The sequence below is a fragment of the Talpa occidentalis genome, unplaced genomic scaffold, assembly GCF_014898055.3.
Source record: "Talpa occidentalis isolate TD23 unplaced genomic scaffold, MPIMG_talOcc4v2.1 talOcc4.4, whole genome shotgun sequence".
NCBI lineage: Eukaryota > Metazoa > Chordata > Mammalia > Eulipotyphla > Talpidae > Talpa > Talpa occidentalis.
In genome coordinates this window covers 26,909,634-26,932,424 of record NW_023604295.1, presented here as the reverse complement: position 1 = coordinate 26,932,424, position 22,791 = coordinate 26,909,634, and the positions used below count along the sequence as shown (strand labels likewise).

Sequence of the window (22,791 nt, the reverse complement as noted above, 5' to 3'; positions counted from 1 at the left end):
AGATATTTGCTGTGGTAGGTCCTGCAGTTTAAGTCTCTGGATTCTGTTTTTGAGAAACGACATGCCATAGGAAAAGAATACTAAACTGCACGGCAAAAAACTTGAATTAGAACTTTTATTCTGGTACTAAATATCTGTGATATCTGTGTGATTTTGAGCAGATCACAACCACCTGCATTCTGTCTTGTTCAATATATAAAATAAGAGTGCTGGATTCCAACTGGATTGCCAAGTAGACATTACTATGTCCAGTGGAGAACTTCACCAGCCAATCATGAATTCTTCCCCTTTAAGGCTCATCTTATTCCACGAAATTTTCCGAATACCCCTTGCAGGAAAACACCCTGATCTGTTAAGGTTGATAAGTGAGTCATTATAACACTGTGTGCTAAAATTTTGTAGCTACTATGGATATTTTCAAGCCATCCCAAAATTTAGTGGATTATTTAATAAATTAGCCATAATTTATTTTGCTTGTCAATAGTCAACTTAGGTGGGGCTTGGCACACACACACTCACTGCTCTGCTGTGTTCTAGATAATGTTAGGTAACTTGACTGTTTTCAAGATGGCTGGCTCGTATGTCTGGCAGGTTGGTGTTGGCTATTTGTTGGAAGATATGCCAGGGATGTGGAAGAGACCTCTCTTCCCCATAGTGTAGGAGTTTTCATGGGCTACTACGAATTCCTCACATTACAGTGGCTGGGTTCCAAGAGCAAATTTTCTAAAGATTAAGGAGGAAGTTCATAGAACTTTTATGACTTAGCCTCAGGAATCATATATTATAGTTTTCACCATACCAGCTTGGTCACAAATACAAGGGATAGGGACATCACCTTTTGTTGGAGGGGGAAGCAAGTTTCTAAAAAAGCATATAGTTACCAATTATTTTGGAAATACAATGTCACAAGCATATTTTCTAACCCTGGTTTAATTTATATGAGCCAAACAATCTAAGATTCTGTTTTTCCATGCCTTCCTCCCATATAGCATTGACTTTATCTTGATGTGCTCAGTCTGAAAGATTTTTCAAATAATGAAAAATTTCTTCCTTTCCTTAAAATTATCGTACTGTAAAATTAACCTTTTTATTTTGGGGTAAGTTTCCATGATTTAAAACACATATACAGATTCATGTCTCCACCACTGTAACCGCATGACATAAAATAGAACCATCACCCCCAAAACACCTGCTCATGCTATCCTAGTATTATCAGTAGTTTATTATTACCTATTTTCTTTAGAAGTGGGGTACAGTCCAGAGTTGCGCAGGGTGACAAGATTCACAGAGAGAGCGGGGAGCAGAACAGGCAGATGTACCAAAATATACTGCTGAGGGGAGCAGCGGGCGAGACTGGAGAGGTGTGTGGTGCCATGTGTGTTGCTCCCCAGCCGGCCAGGGATCGAACTCATGCTGCAAAGGCCATGGACAGCCTCACAGTGCTGCACTCAACCCCTGCACCATCAGTGAGGTCCAGTAGTTTATTATTATCATTATCATCATTATTATAACCTCATCTCCCTTCCCTCCCTAATTCTCTGCAATCATTTATTTGTTGGTCCATCTTGATAGTTTTCTCTTGAGACTATCCTATAAACAGAGTAAGAGTGCATGTAACTTTTAGTAAGATTTATTTTTATTTATTTATACAACTTTTTTTTTTTAAGATTTATTTATTTATATAAGAACTGGGGCACAGGCCAGAGGCACAGGGATGGGGTGAGAGGATTCACCAGAGACAGAGCAGGAAGCAGAACAGGCAGACTGACTGAAATACACTGCTGAGGGGAGCAGCGGGTGAGACAGGAGAGTTCTGCGGCGCCATGTGGGGAGCTCCCTGGCTGGCCAGGAATCGAACTTGTGCTACAGAGGCTAAGCCAGCTTCACAGAGCTAACTCAACCTGCTGCACCATCAGGAGGCCCTATTAATGTAACTTTTTATGACTGACTTCTTTGACTCAGCATAATGCCTTGGTGCCTACACATTTCTAAGCAGTATTCCATGTTACAAAGTTAACACAGGTTATTCAGCTATTCACCTACTGAAGGACTTTTGGAATGTTTTCCAATTTGAGGCAATTTTGAAGAGTTTCTAAAAACACTCATGTACAGGGGTTCACATTAACCTGTGCTGCGATTTCTCAGAGCAGATAACCATGAGTAGGTCTTATGGTTAATATACAAAAACTGCCAAATTTTTCAGAGTGGCTGGTGCATTTTTCATGCTCACCAGCAGTGTATGGGAGTTCCCATTGTTCTGAGTGCTTGTCAGTTTTGTCAGTATTTTTAAAAATTTTAATCATTCAAATAGATGTATAGTGGTTTCTCACTTGATTTTATATCTTCTTCACATAGCATGTCATTACCTGCCTTTCCTATCCCAGTCCAATTAGTGCATTTCTGTCAAATTAATTTTCCTAAAACACAGCACCGATTAGACACCTTTTGGGGTCAAAGTACCTAAATGACTTCTAACTATTTATTGAATTATGGAATTTACTGAATTGCATACATCTTTCTTGGCCCTGGCACACAGGCCTTATACATAATCTGCCTCCTACCAATCTTTTAGCTTCTTCTTTCAATACTTGACTCTATTTACCATTCTGCCTAGTGCTTTTTTTCTTGTGGGGGTAGGTTCCCTGCCTTCCCATCTTTGTCAATACTATTCCCAAAACTAGCCCCTTTGTCCTTTCTTCTTCCTCAAGAATGAAGAACTTGAGGGACTGTCCTTATTCCTTCGACATGTCCAATGTCCTTGTGCCTGGATTACCTCCCTGCAGTACATGCATTCTCTCCCACACACTTTATCTAGGCTTTTAGGGCATTCTTATCGGGAGGGTCAGCAAACCAGAACCTGGCTGGTATCCAGCTGGGGAATGAATCTTCTTTTTTTTTTAAGATTTATTTATTTATGCATACAAGAACTGGGGTATAGGCCAGAGGTGCAGGAGGGTGAGAGGATTCACCAGAGACAGGATGGGAAGCAGAACAAGCAGATCTACTGAAATACAATGTTGAGGGGAACAGCTGGTGAGACAGGAGAGGTCTGCTGTAGCCAAGTGGGTAGTTCCCTGGCCAACTGGGGATGAACTCCTGCTGGCTGTCAATAGCTTGATAGTGCTATCTTTAACCCCTGCACCACCAGGGAGGCCTTTAAATGAATCTTCTTTATTTGTAGAGACCAACAACTTTCCAAATGATTTTATTGGCACCCTCTCCCTCAGAGAGAGGAGAGGAGCTAAGGTAGGGTGCTGACATTTCCTCTAATGCTGCGCTCCCCTCAGGGGACATTTCCTTCCCAAACCTGTTTCCCCTTTAATCAGTGTCGGAAGACTAGAAGGTAAAGAGTGACTATACAGTAATGATATTGTCTTATGCCTGTCTTAGCAGTTCTCTGAGAAATTTTTGAAACAGCTCTGAGATTTGAATTTAATGATATGATAATTTTTTCAAATGACTTTCCAATAAAACATGAAGAGCTCTGATAACTATCAACAATGTCTTTTCACTTCGGCAGTGAAAGCTGAGAATGAATGATTTAACAGCATTAATAATTCCTGATGGAAACAATTGCTTGGATCTGATACCAAGTCACTTAGCCTGGACCTCAGACTCCACTTAGAAGGTAATAAGAGATGAAAAGGAGACATATGAATCAGTTATTACTCTAAACATTTTTATTTGGTGGCAGAAACACCTTTCTCAGACTCAGTAACAACAGACATCAGTGAAGTTGTTCTTTGGAACAAACCTCTAAGATTAAGGGAATGGTATTGAAAGCCTCTGCTTACCCAAAGGAAGATTTAAGAGAAAAAGGAGTCATTTGTTCAGACTTCCTTAGCTATCTTCTCTGAGTAAACCAGGAATACAAACATGTTTCCAAAAGCCCATATAAATTCAAAGAAAATCAAGTGAAATTGTTAATGATAGCAAATTCAACTCAGGTCAAGTGAATGATGGTTTAAACTTACATTCTACATAGCTTTCCTCTTGTATAATTATGCCCATAATCACAGTGTCTAAAGCATAATACATTATTTCGTATGATCTGGAGGTCTATAATTACATGTCTATATTATGCCAAATCTCTACTCGTGGTGCGCTGTCATTACCATATCCAGTCTCCTCCAGCACCTGTACATAGTATGGACCCATCAATATTTGTTCAGTGAATGATGAATGAATGCAGAGGTCTAAGCAGAGGTTGCTGCAAGCCCTGTTCATTCATTCATTCATTCATTCATTCATATTCAGTGTGTTCTCAGACAAGAAGCTATATTCATAGCTATTTAGGAATAGATAGAATTAAAGTAACAAAAATGCCTGATTCAACATTAATGCTCTTAGGAGTGAGTCTTCTACTAGCAGGGGAAGTGGTCAAGCTGGGGTGGAAGTAGGGCACACGTTCTAAGACTTTTCCTTCACTCTGAGGTAATAACAAAACTCTGAGCTACCTTCTTAGCTTAATTTCCTTGTGATCTTGTTTTTAGTTCTTAATGTGTGTGTGGAAGGGGGAGGCTATTCTAATACTTTACCATCTAAATGACATTGGGTAATAAACACTTCTGGAACAATTTACTCTCCTTAGGGACTGAAGATGGGAGAAAACTACTGGGTAGGAGCCAGTTTCTGTTCCCACAGTGTGTGCTGAATACTTCTAATGGATCTAATACCATCGCCTGTTTTAAATGCTTTGCAGGAAAGTCCAACCCTTTGAATTTGAACTGTAATATTAGGAAGGTAATGATGGTTTAAACAAGAACTGCCTCTTTCCTTTTTTGAAGTACTGCTAGGAGGGAAAAATCAACAATTAGGAAAATATATACCTAAAATGCTTTAGGTACAGGGCAGTGTTAAGACTTTTTCTAATAGAAATAATCTTCTTTGCAACAGACTTCCTATTTTAGTATTTCCTTTTGATGTCTCTTAGGATTAATATGTATTTATTGACTATTTAGGAGTCAGCACTTGGTATCATTTACCTCATTTACTATCCACAACAGATTTATTCATAAGGGAATATTATTACTCCCATTGTGCAAAAGAGATTTAGACTCAGAAAGTGGATAATTTTCCTCAAGGTCCTGAGGTAATGCCAGGAGTGAGGTATAGGAATTTCAGGGCTCTTCTTTCTTACCTCCTGCCTACCTCCTCCCCCACTCCCCACCATTTCCAACATCTCTCAACTACCCCAGTAACTACACAACCTAAGGAAAAGGTTTTGCAAATGTTGCGCTCCCAATCATGTCCCTCCTTCAGCAAACACAGCCTCAGAGACTCTCCTACAGAAAATCAAATAATATGGCACTGACATATAGAGCCAAAACTTTCCCCACCAATACTTGGGTGTGTTCCTGTACATGCCCTTAGGAGCCTACTTTGCAGCAGTACCACAACTGCTTTCATTTAAGATTCATTTTGAATATTGTATCTCTGACGCTGGTTTGGAGAGGTGTTGGGTTTAGACAGTGGGGTCCTTAGGTTACCTCTGAAAAAAAGTTTCATCAGAGCCCCCCTTTCAGCCCATAGGTGGCAAGTTTTCCCAGGAAAGTTTTCCCAGGAGGCAGAGACATTTAGTGATATTGAAAAGGGCAATTTTATTATAAAAAGGGAAGGGAAGTAAAGGACATTGCACAGACACAAGCGGGCAGAAAGAGCTGCCCGTGAATGGGACAGGTTTGGTAAAAGAGAAGCCTGTAGGGCGTCCCTGGTGGCGCAGGGGTTAAAGACAGCGCTATCAAGCTATCCCCATCCAGGGAGCAACCCAAAAGGCGAAGCAGACCTCTCCTGCCTCACCCTCTGCTCCCCTCAGCAATGTATTTCAGTAGATCCACCTGTTGTGCTCCCCACTCTCACTGGTGAATCTTTTCAGCACCTCCCCGCCTGACCCCCCCACCCCCGCACCTCTGGTCTACACCCCAGTTCTTGTATGCATGAATAAATAAACCTTTAAAAAAAGAGAGAGCAAGAAGCCTGTATTGTCACAGGTGAACAGGAGAGCTGCTGCCCTTTGTCAGTGCAGAAATTGCACTCCCATGGACTTCTCTTTGAGAGGGGATCATTCCTTTGTGGGACTGTTAACTGCTGTTAAATCGATTTCTTTTCTAGGGTTGGCTCCTAAGGATATATTTGATTTGACTAGGTCCATTTGGAAGGGCCGGTGATTGTTTTACAATGGCCCTCAATCGCCAAAGCCTCATGTGGTCTGCACCTCAGTCTGTGCCTCTAGATACCTTACTAGATAGTTTGTTTAACGACTATGTTAACAAACCACTATGTTAATCATTTTTACCCTTGCCTCCAGCTTTGGGCCTTGCAGTGAGTCAGTTCCTGGTCTTGTGATGTCTCCTCAAATTTTTTACTCTTCTCTCCATCATTTCCACCTCATAAATAAAATCAAGCAGATGAAAAATTTAACCACCCCACCCTCACCCAAGGTGCCCCACACTCACCCAAGTCCCAGAGATTTCACAATTTTTTTTCAGTTTGGGAACTTCAATTTCTCTTTTACTCTTTTGCCTTTACTCTCTCCCCACAATTGGGATAGCTACATATTGCTCTTCCTGTTTTGCTTTAGCTGAAATAAACGTGAGCTCTGCCTGTCTGTCAGATGAACTTCTTAGCTTAAAAGTTTTGAATCAGAATGACATTAATCCTGTTTTACATGCAATGTAGTAATATTGTTCATTACAGGTATTTGTACTGCTCCATCTAATGTCCTGATAATTCCTGGACTATCTCATTGCAAATTAGTCACTGCTTTGGAATTTGCATCTACTTGAGTAATAAATAGGTTGCCTCATTTTCAAATCTCGTACTTTTCAAAGAAAATTTCTAGTCCAATTTTTTTAATTTAAAAAATTCTGATTAATTTATGTCCAAACCGAGAATTCAGTGAACTAGTATTTACATTATCAGCATTACACAAAGATAAATATTTTTTGTAGAGATTGACCCTGGGGCAGCTGCACAAGCCTCTGCAAGAAGGTTCCTCTTCTTTGGTGACAATGAGTCAGATTTGTATTAACTCAGAAATGAATTTAAGAGAAAAAAAACTCTGTCATCTAATGAGTAACTATTTCATTTTGGCTTAGTTTATAAAGCAATAGCTCTAAAAATAAAACTTACTGTAGATTTATTCTTTTTTCCTGACACTTAAAAAAAACAAAACTTCTAAAATTGACATCAAGTATTACTATGTCCAAAGAATTTCTTGGAGATGACGTGCTAATTGTTTGGGTCCATGTCTGAGCTGAAATGTAAATGTCAAGGAAGTTTAAACATCCTCAATTTAATTCTTTTCCATGAAGTCAGACCCACTTGTTTTTCTGCTCATACTGACTATGATCACCTAATAAATCTATCCTTCTAGACCAACTAAAAATATAACAACTTCTAGATCTTTTTCTTCTTTAACCTACAGCTATCACAGCATTTTGTACATTTCACTGGCATTTATTAGCCTTTGCTTTTTAGTGGAATTATTTTTTAATTGTATAAAAAGTGATTGTGTAATAAGAATCATAAAGACATAAACCAAATCTGATCTATCTTTATATATCTCATGACACCAAACAGAAATCTCTCTGCCCAGATTTATCCAATATATTGCTGTCAAATTTATCTTCCTAAAATTCAGGTGTGCTTAAGTGAAATCTTAGTTAAGAATTTACAACAATTTCTCATTGCTGATTGTATTATATGCTTCTGCCTCACCTGGTAGGTTTAGCTTTTAGCTTTTAATTATCTGGCCCTAACTTCTCCTTTCCAAAATATTTCTATGGTATTTTCCATTGAAACTTGGCTGTTCCTACTTCTGAAAAGAGATCTTGGGATTTCCCATTTTTATGATGCTGTTCTCATTAACTAGCGTGCAGTGGACAGAGACAGCCACCAAGCCATGCCTCATCTCCCTGTTTTTGATCTTTGCAGCACACGTACGTAATGTCACTACTGTCTGCTCTGACTTGAATCATAATCATTCATATGCTTGTTTTCTCTTGTATTTGAAAACAAACATGGCATATTTGAAAGACTAGGAGGTACAAGTTTATACATTGCAGCTAAGTTCATACATTGCTGTCACTTATAGACTGTAACTTTGAACAAATAACATCTGTCTGAGCCTTTTTTTATTTTCCAATTTTTATACCATTTTATTTTAAAGATAAGCATTTCATTTTGACACTAAACCCTCCTGACCTTTTTTTTTAATCTATAGAAAATCACTGATTCACTTCCCTCTGTCTTATGCTGTGAATTATCACAAGATTATTTATACTTAAAAAAACTGTAAGTAAAAAGATTATTTCTTCCTAATCCAACTCCATTTGTAAACACCAAAAAAAAAAAAAAAGTGATAAAGATGGAAGGGAATAAGCAAAGGCTAATAGAAAACTGACCATGGATGTCTAGGAAGAATTGAAGAAAAATGTGTTAAAAGTATTTGTCAGAGAGAAAAAAGCAGAATGGTGGATTTTTTTCATTTTCTCAAAGAAGTTTTATCAGTGGCCTGTACATTGACTGAGTGTGGGAGCAATATATGTAGTTGCTCAAAGTAACAAAATCCATGGAAATAAAAAAGAAGTCAAGCTTTCTTTGAGTTCATTCCTCCTCTACTATGTCTTTCGGAAATAAGTCATTGAAAAGAAACAGTGCCTTCCAGCATACATGGAGAGACCATCTTATTACTAATTTATCATACTTCCCTCGGACAATTTTCTGAAATAATTTTGCCATTACTTCCGCAAAGAGGAAAAGAATTAATGTGTGCATTAGTAATAATGATGAAAACAAGAACCCTAGGTATTGACAAGTGTTTATTCTTAGCAAGTGTTTATTCTAAACCAGTAACTGGTACCCAAAATAATTGTCTTTCTTAACTTTGTTACTCAGAGAGTGTTCCATGGAACTTGCTACAAATACAGAATCATAACCCCTGCCCCTGAACCTACAGAGTAGAATCTGCACTTTTTAAGGTCCTCCAGGTAATTCATATGCACATTAAATTTTTTGACACACTGATGAATAGTCATTTTCATCCTAAGATCCTTAACAATAGGTAATCATTTTTTCCTCTTTCTGCCTCAGTGGTAGTCATTTGGGGTTCTTCGGTATCCAGTATTAATTTGTACTAATATGGTTCTGGTACATGCAAACACATTCTCATATTCACAGATTGCAAGAAGGTTCAGAAAGTGATGATATCTTATCTGTACAACCTGTAATTAGAAGTTCTTTTCTATCACTTATACTGACCTTCTATGGTGAATTAGTAGTAGTCTCATTTAAAATAGCCATGGAGGGCCTCCCCGCTGGCGCAGTGGTTGAGCGCTGGGTTGCGAAGCTGCCCGCGGCCTCTGCGGCGCCGGTTCGATCCCCGGCTGCTCCCAGGCCACCGGAGGAGGGTCCCACATGGTGCGCAGACCTCTCCTGCCGCCCACTGCTCCCCTCAGCAGTGTACTTCGGTCCATCTGCCTGCTCTGCTCCCCGCTCTGGCTCTGGTGAATTCTCTCACCCTCCCGCGCTTCTGACTGTACCCAGTGCATGTATAAACAAAACAAATAAACAAAACATGCCTCTATAAAAAAAAAAAAATAGCTATGGAATGCACAGGTGAAAATAGACGTTGAGAAGGAACATGGAAAAATCATAGCTGGCAGAATTTCAAATTCAAGTGAATATTTGTTAGTATATCCCTTCTGCAGGACAATTTGGCAATATGTACTAAGAACACTGAAACCCTTAAAAGAATTTATCCTAAATAATTAAGGATGTAAACAAAGATTAATGAATGAAAAACTTGTATGTCATCTGTACCCATGAAAAATGATTAAATAACTTAGATATTTGACATAATAATGTAAAAATTCAATTATGATGTCACCATATAATGGGATAATATGCAGCCAATAACATCTTATTTTTCATTTGGGAAAGGTTCATAATTTGCTAAATATAAAGGTAAGCTCACCAAATAGAAATGGATGATTCAAATTTTATACAAAAATATTTATATATAGAAAAAACCTGAAACAAAATATATCACAATATCATCAGTAGTTATTGCTCAATTTTAAATTATAAGAAATCATAATTGTTTATGATTTTTCATATTTACCAAATGTTTTATAATAAGTGTGTATATTTTTTATTTATTTATTTATTTATTTATTTATTTATTTGTTTATTTATTTGTTTGTTTCGTTTATACATGTACTGGGTACAGTCAAGAAACGCGGGAGGGTGAGAGAATTCACCAGAGCCAGAGCGGGGAGCAGAGCAGGCAGACGGACCTAAGTACACTGCTGAGGGGAGCAGCGGGCGGCAGGAGAGGTCTGCGCGCCATGTGGGACCCTCCTCTGGTGGCCCAGGAGCAGCCGGGGATCGAACCGGAGCTGCAGAGGCTGTGGGCAGCTTCGCAACCCAGTGCTCAACCGCTGCGCCACCGGGGAGGCCCTAAGTGTGTATATTTTTATCATTAGGAAAAAATTTTAAATATGGAAAATGTACATACAATTTATACTTGATTCCTGCTTCTGATTTCAAGTCTTGAGTTGGAAAGGAAACAATCCATCACCTTTTTTTAATTGCAGCCACTGGTTTGGTATAGTGCATCCTTCATGGACCCCAAATAGATTCTTTGAAAAAGGTCAGAGTATAGATTTTCCTTTCATTATTCTACTGTTACAAAGGCAGGTTGAGGGGTACCTGGCACCCCCAAACCTGCCCACTCTAAATAGGTTCTGACATCTGCCCCTTCAAGACAAAACATATTCTAGTGTATGAGACCTTTTATAGCAACGAAATTTAATATAATTAATGTGCAGTAAAGAGAAAAGAAGGGAAAGAATAACAAAACTAGTTTCCACATGAAACACCCAAAGTCACCCATCCCTTCATGTGTGGCTCACCCAAACTGAGGCCCAAAAGCCTGCAACAAGTTTAAGGCACCTTCTGGTAGGGACCTTTATGAAGGTGTCAGAAGAGGCAAGACAAGTCTGGGAGAAAAAGAGCAAAGTCAAACTCAAGATAAAGGCTGCCATTGTCAGCTTCACTGATGGGTCACTCACCCACCTCTGTTTCAAGCTTCTGCTTCTGTAACAGGCTCTTGAAGCCAAAGACTGTTACAGGTGGTGTCCCCAGGAGGGGAGTGCTAATGAGGAGAGATAGCCCCAGGTGAAATACGAAGTGTTGGTGGGTTTGGAGATACTGATAAGAAATAAGAGGGACTGCAGAAGCAGGATTCACGGTTCAGGATTTCAGCGGTTTTGCATCTTCAGTGATTCCGGGATCAGTGATTTCTGCCACAACCTTGCTGATCTTCCAGAGGCTGTTGCAGGCCTCTGAAGGACATGGAGAGGCTTCCAGCAGCCAACCTCAGAGAAGAAAAGTTCGGAGGCTTTGTAGGTAGCTGAGTGACTGAAACTGTTCCCAAATTTGCTGCTGTTACAGTCTGGCAGGGAAGGCGAAGACCCGGAGCAGGCACCTCGCTGAGCAGCAAGATTGTGACTGTTTGTCAGGTCATTCGGCTGCTGCAGCTGCTGTTTTGAGTGTCACTTGTCTGGTGCTGTGCTGGGGCATCTCAGCAGCTCTGGTGAGCTTCTCCTGTTATGTCTTCTGTTGTCCTGTGAGTTGGAGCCCGGCCTATTTTCTGGCTGCCCCGTGCTCCAGGTCCTCAGTGGCAGGAAGATTCCATTTGGGGAGCATTTGTGTTTAGGACTTGAAAACACTGGACACCTCTTCAGGTGAGGTAAATAGCCATTTGTGGCCTCAGTAACTCTTTGTTTTACCTGGTTTGTTAAATAAATCCTATTATTATTGTTCTCTGAACCTGAGTTGTCTTGAAATTGTGCATGTGGGTGAAGAACTCAGGCAGTGACCACCAAACTATTTGGGCACTGTCCTTGGCCAGTTTTAGTGCCCCTTGCTGCCCTGTGTCACTTCCATGTCCCCGAAGTTCCTGGTACAAGTCCAAGAAGTAAGCACAGCTTCTTCATACATCCCTCTGCTCCATGTGCCTCCTCCAGGTCTTCTTGTTCTTTCTCCTTTTTCTGTCTCCTTCCAGCTTCTCCTCCACTTTCCTGTGGACTGTTCTTCTTCCTCAGCTGTCTTCTCCTCTGCCTGCTTGCTCCCTCTGTGGTGACTCACCCTGCTTACTGTACAGTGCTTAAATAAATAAACTAAATTAATAAAAAAACTAAATTCAAGAACATAACAGAAATCCTTTCCAAGGTTAAAATCTATTTCCCATAATGAAGGGCCTTAGAAAACTTTTTACTTTGGAAAATGATAGATTCACAAGAAGTTACAAAGATAATACAGGAAGGTCCATTGTGCACTTCACTCAGTTTCCTCTTGGAGCAACTTTTTGTTTTAATTGAGGTAATATTGGCTTACAACACTCTATATGTCTTAAGAATACAGGATCACACCTCAAATGAATGCTACCACACTGTGCCCATGTCAAGGTACCAAGAACTCTCCACCACCATCTGGGCCTGACTGCTTTTGTCCTCTCCCTTGCGCTCCCTCTGGTAACCTCAGTTCTATTGTCAGAACCCAAGGGTATTGTTTCTTTGTTCACTTTTTAAAAAGATTTATTTTTATTTATTTATGCATACAAGAACTGGGGTGTAGGCCAGAGGTGCAGGGGGTGAGAGGATTCACCAGAGACGGAGTGGGGAACAGAACATGCAGATTGACTGAGACACACTGCCGACAGGAGCAGTGGGCGAGGCAGGAGAGGCCTTCTGTGCCATGGGGGTAGCTCCCTGGCCGGGGATAGAATTCAGGTCTTTCCAGTGACACTGCTGAGACTTAACTCCTATGCCACCAGGGAGGCCCCTGTCCATTTTTTGAAGCAATTTTTTAAAAAGATGTATTTATACAAGAACCGGGGTATAGGCCAGATGTGTGGGAGGGTGAGAGGATTCACCAGAGACAGACCAGGGAACAGAACAGGCAGACTAACAAAATACACTGCTGAGGGGAGTAGCGGGCATGACAGGAGAGGTCTGCCGTGCCATGTGGGTTTCTCCCAGGCCTGCTGGGATAGAACCCACGCTGCAGAGGCTGCAGACAGCTTCACAGTGTGGCGCTCAACTGCCTGTGCCACCAGGGAGGCCCCTTTTGAAACAATATTTAAACATGCATTATTTGATGGATTTCTTTATTTTTTCTAGTACAAGATGGGTGCTGAGCAGCTGTGTCGTCACGTCAGTTCAAAAGGCAAGTTCATCTCCTGTTTCTCTATTTTGAAAACAAGGAAATAACTTTTTTCTAACTTCCCTTGGCTCACCCTGAGTCATAGATGTTTGAAAAGACATCCTAGCCTGTCGTATAATTCATTCTGCTATATTTATGTATAAATGTAATTACGTAGTTGCAGTTTCAAGAGTTTAATTTTGCTGCTCCTCCCTTTCTGTGGATTTACCAGTACAATCCAGTTACCAGTTACAATCCAATTACTCTGGATTAGCTTAGTTGATAACAACAGTAAGGAGAAAGAGGACAGAAAAGAGTCTTGACTGATATAAACTTCCCTGTCATTTTTGATGTTTTGAGGCTTCAACATAACTGAAAACATTGAAAAATAGTAACTCTATTAAGTGACATCTGTTTATAATGTGATTAAAACACAACAAGACAAAACCTGGCTACTTCTCTTGCCAAACCGCTAATGGTAAAAGCACTGCAGCAAGAATAAAAGGCAGAGTTTGTACTCTGGAGTCATGTTGCACAAATTTAAATAATGGCTCTGCCTCTTAAGAATTGGGTAAACCTGGGCAACTTTCTATTCTTCAATTTATCTTCCTGGTGCATAGTAAGCACCCAAGAGTCTTAATCTACCATTGCTGTTATAGGTAAATTCACATCCTTTGTGATTCCCAGTCACCATACTAAATATTCCTCAAGAAACCTTTAAAACAGTATAAAGTTGCATCTGTGTTATAAAGATGTTGATTTACAAGACAACAACATACACTTTAATTTTAGTCTCTAGCAAGGGATTCTAGACCTCCCTGGGGTCCACTTGTTTTTAAATGGTTGAAATTCTCTTCTCCCAACACATATCTCTAGGTGTCCTGTTGACCAGATTTTCTGTCAATGCTTGTGTTTGTCTCCCATAACCCTTCACACAGCACAATATTTTAATATTTTTTTCATGTAAAAGTTGAAAAAAAATTAGGAGAAAATAAAATAATTTTCCAAATCAGTGTTTGACCAAAGGGTCAAAAATTGGGGGTCTACAAAGGACACAAAAACATTGATTCAAAAGAACACCTGTACCCCTATGTTTATTGCAGCATTATTTATAATAGGTAAAACCTGGAAACAACCCAAATGGCCAAAAATAGATGACTGGATCAAGAAGATGTGGTATATATACACAATGGAATATTATTCAGCAATCAAAAAAGATAGACTCATGCCTTTCACAGCAATGGGGGTGGAGCTTGAAGGAATTAGTCTCAGTGAAATAAGTCAGTCAGAAGGAAAAAGAAAAATATCAGATGGTTTCACTTATAGGAGGAATATAGGGGAACCAAATTAGACATTAGGGGGGAAATAATAACAATACACAACACAACACAACAAAACAAAAACAAACAGACAATTATAAACCAGAGACATCCTGCGGGGGAGCAGCGGGAGAGGGATCAGAGGGAGGGCGGGAAGAGCACAGGGGACTGAGGTGATGGTGCACGGGTGCATTGTGGAAGGAAATTCTATGGGGATGACACCTGAAGGGGGGGAGCAAATATTGTTTAAAAATGAACAATGATGTAAAATATATATAAATAAAAAGGAAATTAAAAAAAATTGGGGGGTCTAAGAGCCTAGCACAGGTATAATTTCCCTTTGTCTCTCCGGTGGAAGGAGACGCCTAAATTCAAACTTTTTTTTTTTTTTTTTTAAGGAGGCATGTATTTTTATTTATTTATTTGTTTGTTTGTTTGTACACGCACTGGGTACAGTCAGAAGCGCGGGAGGGTGAGAGAATTCACCAGAGTCAGAGCGGGGAGCAGAGCAGGCAGAAGGGCCGAGGTACACTGCTGAGGGGAGCAGCGGGCGGCAGGAGAGGTCTGCGCGCCATGTGGGACCCTCCTCCGGTGGCCGGGGAGCAGCCGGGGATCGAACCGGCGCCGCAGAGGCCGCGGGCAGCTTCGCAACCCAGCGCTCAACCGCTGCGCCACCGGGGAGGCCCCTAAATTCAAACTAAATAGAGCTAGAAACTCTTCTCGAATGGCATGTATCAGGTCTCTTACAGTTCTCAAATACCCTAAGTGCTCAAGAATCCCTTGGAAATACTGTATATTCTTAGTTAATATAATCACAGAATTTTAGAAACACAAGAAATTCTTTTTTAAAAATAAAAACTGAGCTCATAGATACAGAGAACAGATTGGTGGTTACCAGAGAAAACTTAGCAAAAGGAGTGAAGGGGTCAAAAGGTACAGACTTCCAGTTATAAAATATTTAAGACATTGGTCTTTAATAAACAGCACAGTGACTCTACTTGGCTACAACTTCAGTGTTAGTGAATCAAACATTGATACACATATATACACACAAGTATATCAATAAACATATATAAAGGTGCATTTATTTATTTATTTATTTATTTAAGCTTTCTTTCTTTCTTTCTTTCTTTATACAAGCACTGGGTACAGTCAGAAGCACGGGAGGGTGAGAGAACTCACCAGAGCCAGAGTGGGGAGCAGAGCAGGCAGAAGGACCGAAGTACACTGCTGAGGGGAGCAGCGGGGGCAGGAGAGGGCTGCGCGCCATGTGGGATTGAACTGGCGCTACAGAGGCTGCGGGCAGCTTCCCAGCCCAGCACTCAACCGCTGAGCCACCGGGCGGGGGTGGGTAGGGAGGGGGTGTCTATAAAGGTGCTTTTAAACAGAAATGTGTATAACAAGGTTTTGTATTAATGATTAATGACAAAAAGCTTGCAGAAACTTAACCTTGTGAATCCTATGGAAGCCGATTGTCAGTATTTATAAATTCAGTGCTCAGAGTTACATTATAGGACATAATTACTGAGAAAAATGAGACTTGAATGTATCTACAAGTTAATCTTTGCCTGTAGAGTTACAAAATAATCCTGTAAATAGAAAGAGAAGTCCAGTAAGTCCAGCACTGCACTATAAGAACACCTTTTATCTCTTATGTCTACTTCCAAATTTCAGATAATATTTCTAGCAATATTTAAAAAGCTTTGTAAAAAGCATTGACCGCACTTGAATTCTTTGCTCTTTCCTTCAATTGTGTACATAAACCAAGATATACTTCTCTGCTAGAGTTTTGACCAGTACCAAGTAGAATGTATTTCTTTCCTACCCACCCTCAATTTCAACACCTATAATTCTGTTTCTGGTGTTTTATTTTTTTAAAGATTTATTTATTTATGCATACAAGAACTGAGGTACAAGCCAGAGGTGTGGGGTGGGGGGAGAACTCACCAGAGACAGAGCGGGGACCAGAACAGGCAGATTGACTGAAATACACTGCTGAGGGGAGCAGCAGGTGAGATAGGAGAGGTCTGTTGTGCTGTGTGGGTAGCTCCCTGACCGGGGATAAGCAAACTCATGCAGTGGCTGCCCATAGCTTCATATTGCTGAGACTTAATCCCTTGCACCACCAGGTAGACTCCCTTCCCATCCCCCGACCCCCTCCACCCCCACCAACCCATTGTTAAAGCAAACCTTTTCCTCAAATTTAGTAAACTGGATGCATAATCAAACTGTCATACTGTTGTAAACTGTATTACTAGGGAAAATCTAGGGCTTCAGAAAAAATTTTCTTTTTTTTTTAATAATCTATTTATATGTTACATCATTGTTCATTTTTTTTTTTTTAACAATGTTTGCTTTCTCCTCTCAGGTTTAGTTCCCATAGAATTTCCACCACCAATTCACCCGTGCACCATCACCATAGTCCCTTGTGCTCCTCCTGCTCTCGTTTTGATCCTTCTCCCTTCCCCTCCCAGTAACAATTTTCAATCAATTAGAAAGCTGAGTTGCTCCATGAAAAATGAGTTTGTGCCTGCAAATTAAAACAACAACAACAAAACTGTTTAAATATCGGGCCTGAAAGCATAATCGTACAACTCTTTGAAAAACACATTGGCATAAATCAAGCTGGGGAAATTGGGCTTCTTCTTAGAACATACTTCTATTTAAAAATGGATCCTTCTAAGGAAAATCTGAAAGGAAAAAAGAAAGCTTTCATCAGAAGCATGAGACACTTCATTATTTCAAAATCTAACCAAACTCATTTTAAATAAGTCATTTAATCCAACATGTGCTTACTGTGAATGTCTTTAGACTATAAACCAATCCCCACAGTGTTGAACAAAGAAAGGCATACTGTTAAATGTGATGAATATGCTAATAACATTTGAAAGAAGGAAGATCACACAACCTCATCTTATCACATTACCTGATTTTGTAATAAAACAATTCTTCATGTGTTACCAGCATCTTATATTGAAATTTTTTAAAATAAGTAATATATAGGAACTATGCCAGTTTTGAGATTTCAAATACTAGCTCTAATTTTAAAAAAGGAAATAGTTATGTTGACTATTCTATGTCCACGTGTTCATGATTTTGAAATAGCTATCTCCACTTTAGTTGGAAGCTATAGATTTTATAAGGACAGAACTGCAAATTTTCAAATAAAGAACATAGATAATTTAGCAATACCCTATAAATTAAAAAGTACAGCATACACTGGCATTTTATGGCTATTTTCAAAAAAAGTTAAAAAAATAGTTAGATATTTTTAAATATGTTAAATATCCATTTTTGAATGCCATAAAAATCACATTATACAATTTGGCTATTGTAATGCAAAATCGAAAATAAATTCTACAGAGGTAAAAATACCAATTCTATAAAAGAACACATTATACTTAGCTCTGCACCTCCTGTCAACCAAAACATAAAGAAAAACACAAGTTACATAACTCCTACCATATGACCAAAAGAAGCACACTATTTCTGTCAATATTTGGGGAATAGAGAAAGATTAGGGTAGATATATTATTATTTAGGGTTCCCTGAAGCAGCAACCAACACATCATTGATCAGCACTTAGTCACCCCGCTACTTCTAGCTCTCAGAGGAATTGTGAAATATCCAGTTGGGACAACTGATGTCCTTCTGAAATCCGGGATTTCTAGAACCGAAGAAGAATATGAAAATAGATATGAGGGGCAGCCAGAGTTGTCTGTTACAATAAAGTTTCTGCAATTATCATTTGAACTTCTCTTGGCTTCTAAGCTCCTCTCTTTTCTAGGCTATTCTGCTTTAAAGGCCTCTCTTTGTCATTATTTCCCCTGTCTTTAGTTCTCTGGAAGCAGATGCTGAGTTAGAGTTTAATATACAAGATGTACATTAAGGATCAATGACTATGAAATAAAGAGAAATGTCAGAGGGAGAAGGCAATGCAGGACCAACAGAGCTGTGGTCTACCCAGTGGGGTGCTCTGAAACAAATATTACTGTGGTCAGAGTTGTCCCAAATTGTGGCAAAAATGACTGAGCTTTGATACACTGGTCATCCAGCTGGCCACTGGATGAAGGCTGCTTCAGAAGGAGTGTGATGCTAGGTAGCTAGAGGCCTGCTGATGATCCTCCCTGCAGCTGGGCTGACAGTTTCTCTTTGCAGGGAAATCTAGGCTGCACCCTTCCTTGTCAACCACCTCTCGGTCCTCAGACCTCCCCTCGTCTTTATTTCCAGCTACCCCCTGGGTGATATGATCTTGTGTTTAAACTACTGTGGATCTGGACTTCTTCCCTCCCATTACTCCAGATTTCCTCTTGGTGTGTAATGGGTATCTAAAACTTAACACCGAAGACTGAAAATTGGACTCCTGATTCCCTCCTTTTTCCTCCTAATATTTTATCCCTGTCTTCCACATGTTAGAGTTAAAAAGGGTTAGGGTTAAAAAGTTGGTTTCACCTTTGAGTTCTTTCCTTTTCTCTTGTTGTATATTCAATGCACCAAACTCTCTTCTCTACCTTAAAAATGCCCAGAATCTGACTACTTCTCACCACTTCCATGATTACCTCTTTATTCCAAGCACTGTCCTCTTTTGCTGTGATTATTGTATGCTTTGAATGAATAGGATGAGGTCTCTTGTTATTCATCTATATTAGACTAATATTTCTGTCATAATCGTTTTGATGTATTTTAGAGGAAAAATCCTATTGGTGCGTTTCATTGATATTTCAATTTCAATGGTCTTAAACCTATAAACTAAGTTAGGGAGAACTGACATTGTTACAATATTTAATCTCTCCATTTGGGAAATAAAAAACTTCTTTTGGGCCTCCCCGGTGGCGCAGCAGTTGAGCGCTGGGTTGCGAAGCTGCCCGGAGCCTCTGCAGCACCGGTTCGATCCCCGGCTGCTCCCCTACCACCGGAGGAGGGTCCCACATGGCGCGCAGACCTCTCCTGCCACCCGCTGCTCCCCTCAGCAGTGTATTTCGTCAGTCTGTCTGTTCTGTTCCCCACTCTGGCTCTGGTGAATCCTCTCACCCTCCTGCACTTCTGACTGTACCCAGTGCTTGTATAAATAAATAAACAAATAAATAAATAAATCTTTAAAAAAAAAAAAAACTTTTATCTTTCAGTTGATCTATAATTTCCTTTATTTATGTCATACGTTTCTCTTGTTAACTTTTTCTGACGTGTGTTTACATTTTGGATGTCATTGTGAACGGCATCATTCTTGTAATTTCTAGTTTGCTTACTCATTGAGTGGCGGGAGTAACTGAGTACAAAGTGGTAGCCTGTAGCCTATCCTTCTGGTGGTCTTTGAAATCCAAGTTTAAAAAAAAAAACTGAGCCTCAGTAAAATCTCATGGGATGGCATATGCAACCTTCAACCCTCAGCAAAATGTAGTCATGTGAATCAGAGATTAAAACTCAATGTTCTGGGCCTCACCAGTGGTGCAGGGGTTAAAGACACAGTGATATCAAGCTATCCACAGCCACTCTAGCACGAGTTCGATCCCTGGTCAGGGAGCTAACCCACATGGTGAGCAGACATCTCCTGTCTCGTCCACTGCTCCCCTCAGCTGTGTATTTCAGATGGTCCAACTATTCTGTTCCCCACTCTGTCTGGTGAATCCTCTTACCTCCTGCACCTCTGGCCTACATGCCAGCTCTTGTATGCATAAATAAATAAATTTTAAAAAAATAAAAAATGTTCCAAGTGTATGCATTTGCTAAAACTTGTCAAATGGTACATTTGAGGTCTGTGCATTTCACTGTATGTAAATTTTACCACAAAAAAGACCGATGAGCAAACATTAAACCCGAGCTAATGAGAGTCCTGTTAAAGTGTTTAGTGGCAGAATGTACTCATGTTTGCAATTCTAAACTGCATAAAAACATAAATTGGACTAGATGATAGAACAGTGAATAGATAAGTAGATAGCTATCTAATAAAGCAAATACTCCAATATTTTATTATAGAATATAAGTGGTGAGAGTATATAAGTGATTGTTATAATTTTTATCACATTTTTGGTATGTTTGAAGTTTTTCACAATACAAAACTGGAAGAAAAATGTATTACTAACTATTCAGTCTGTTGAAGTGTCCTGGACTTCAACATTTCACTGGCTTTTCTCTCCCTCAAAGAAAGCCTCTGCCGTGGTGACCTGCCTTTTGTTTATTAGTGGTAAAGTGAGAACAACTTCGATTTTTCTGTTCTATGCTTCTATCCTAAGTCTTTTAAAATATTTTTTTAAGATTTATTTATTTATTTATTTATTTATACAAGCACTGGGTACAGTCAGAAGCACAGGAGTGTGAGAGAATTCACCAGAGCCAGAGCGGGGAACAGAACAGGCAAACTGACGAAGCACACTGCTGAGGGGAGCAGCGGACGGCAGGAGAGGTCTGCGTGCCTCTTTTAAAATTAACATGTTGGGGGCGTAATGTCCTAGCACTCAGTGTGATCTAGCACCTGCAAGCAGTCCCAGACACAGCTCTCAGCCTTCACTGTAGATTGTTTCAGTTTTCTTTGTAGGTTGGCTCATCATCCAAATACAAGGATGCAACTTACTACTATAGCTCCTTTAAATTGTGGAATGAATCACAAGTCAAACTTATTCTTTTCATTTGCTAGCATGCAAGATTTAAAATATTGCTCCCAGGTCTCTGCATTGCTTCTTTTGCTTGTAAGGTTAATAATAGATAAAGGAAAGGTGAATTAAATGGAGAATGGTTCTGAGTTTTCAACTCCCAGATCTTTCTAAATGTACCCTTTCTCCAGTTGATCACAGTCACCCAGGGATGGGTAGAACCTGTAAGTTTTCATAATTACTTTCCTTTGATATAATCCCTTTCATTCATTTTTTAAAAGATTTATTTATTTATTTATACAAGCACTGGGTACAGTCAGAAGCGCAGGAGGGTGAGAGTACCCACCAGAGCCAGAGCAGGGAACAGAACAGGCAGAATGACGAAATACACTGCTGAGGGGAGCAGCAGGCACGGCAGGAGAGGTCTGTCACGCCATGTGGGACCCTCGCTGGTTGTTGGGGATCAAACTGGCACTGCAGAGGCTGCGGGCAGCCTCGCAGCCCCAAGCTCAACCACTGCACCATCAGGGGAGGCCCCCCTTTCATTCATCTTAATCATAATTCTGACACTTTGTAGTCTTGTTTGCTTTTTCACAAGTCTGTGCTTTTTTTTTTTTAAGTGGGGAAAGTCTTTTATGCAGCTGTCCCAGATATGAGAAAGAAGCAAGATTTTTATAAATTTTCTTAAATATCACCATCTCCAATCACTCACTCAAACCTGATGTTAATCAGATTAGATATGACAGGCAGAAATATGTGACAGGCAGAAAGTAGGTAGTCTACACATATATGTTATGATTTCCTCTTGTCTTAGTTTTGGTTATTACCCCCAAAGAAGTATACAAAAGGTGGCACTGACCTAGCTTTTAGTACTTGCTAAGTGGTTATAAAACACTTTGTGACTAAGCCCTTCTCCCACCAGCCTACAGATGAGGTGAGGTTAATGATAAGAATCACTTTTGGAAGAGTTATTGAAATGCTATTCACTGAAATTTTCCCAACCTGCCCCACCTTAAATGAGATAAGGAGCATAGGAGAATGTCTCAGAGCAGTCGCCATGTGTCTCCAAGAGTTCGGAGGGCCTGTAAACTAATTTGTACTTGGAAGAGTCTAAAGTCAAGTGCTAGTCAGAGTTACCGCAGATGTCAGAGTGACCAGTGAAAGCTATAATGGGAATTGCCAGCATTTTCACAAGTATTTCAAGTGAACCAGAGTGAATACTACAGTAGGTAACCGAATGAGTTGTCTGAAAGCATCCTCATTCTAGAGTTCTGTCTCCTTGACAAGATGGCACTAAGTTGTTGGTGTTGGTGGTATGGTGGTGAGCATAGCTGCCTTGCAAGATGGCACTAAGAGAAAGTGTGCTTCTGTAAAGTCAGAAACAGGAGTCATGGGGAGAGTTGTGGGGTCAGCTAGAAAACCCTGCATGCATCAGGGATCAATAGTGTAGTAGGTAGCTCTAGTGGAAATCTTTGAACAATCCACAAAACAGCCCATGAGAGAAAGAGCTGGCAACTCTGCATTTGTTAGACAGAGAGCCTACACTACCATGACTGTAGTCAAGTGGAGTGACTGGGGGAAGAGAGAACAAGTAGAACATCTTGGTTAATCTTGATTATAGTCCCCATACAATTCCCACCCCCCTTGTTTTGATCCTAGTCCCTCCTCCTCTGCCC

At 40.0% G+C, this 22,791-nt stretch overlaps 2 protein-coding genes across 2 annotated transcripts in view; both read left to right on the top strand.

The window, feature by feature from the left end:
* Positions 1-22,791, top strand: part of ZMAT3 (zinc finger matrin-type 3) — a 304,442-nt gene that overhangs the window by 62,473 nt on the left and 219,178 nt on the right. The window lies entirely within an intron of this gene.
* The window catches only part of LOC119258057 (BMP/retinoic acid-inducible neural-specific protein 1-like), a 25,009-nt gene continuing 24,648 nt past the window's right edge, over positions 22,431-22,791 (top strand). Inside the window, exon 1 of the mRNA XM_037526572.1 lies at positions 22,431-22,522. Coding sequence (XP_037382469.1) covers positions 22,431-22,522 — 92 coding nt within the window. The remainder of the gene's footprint in view (positions 22,523-22,791) is intronic.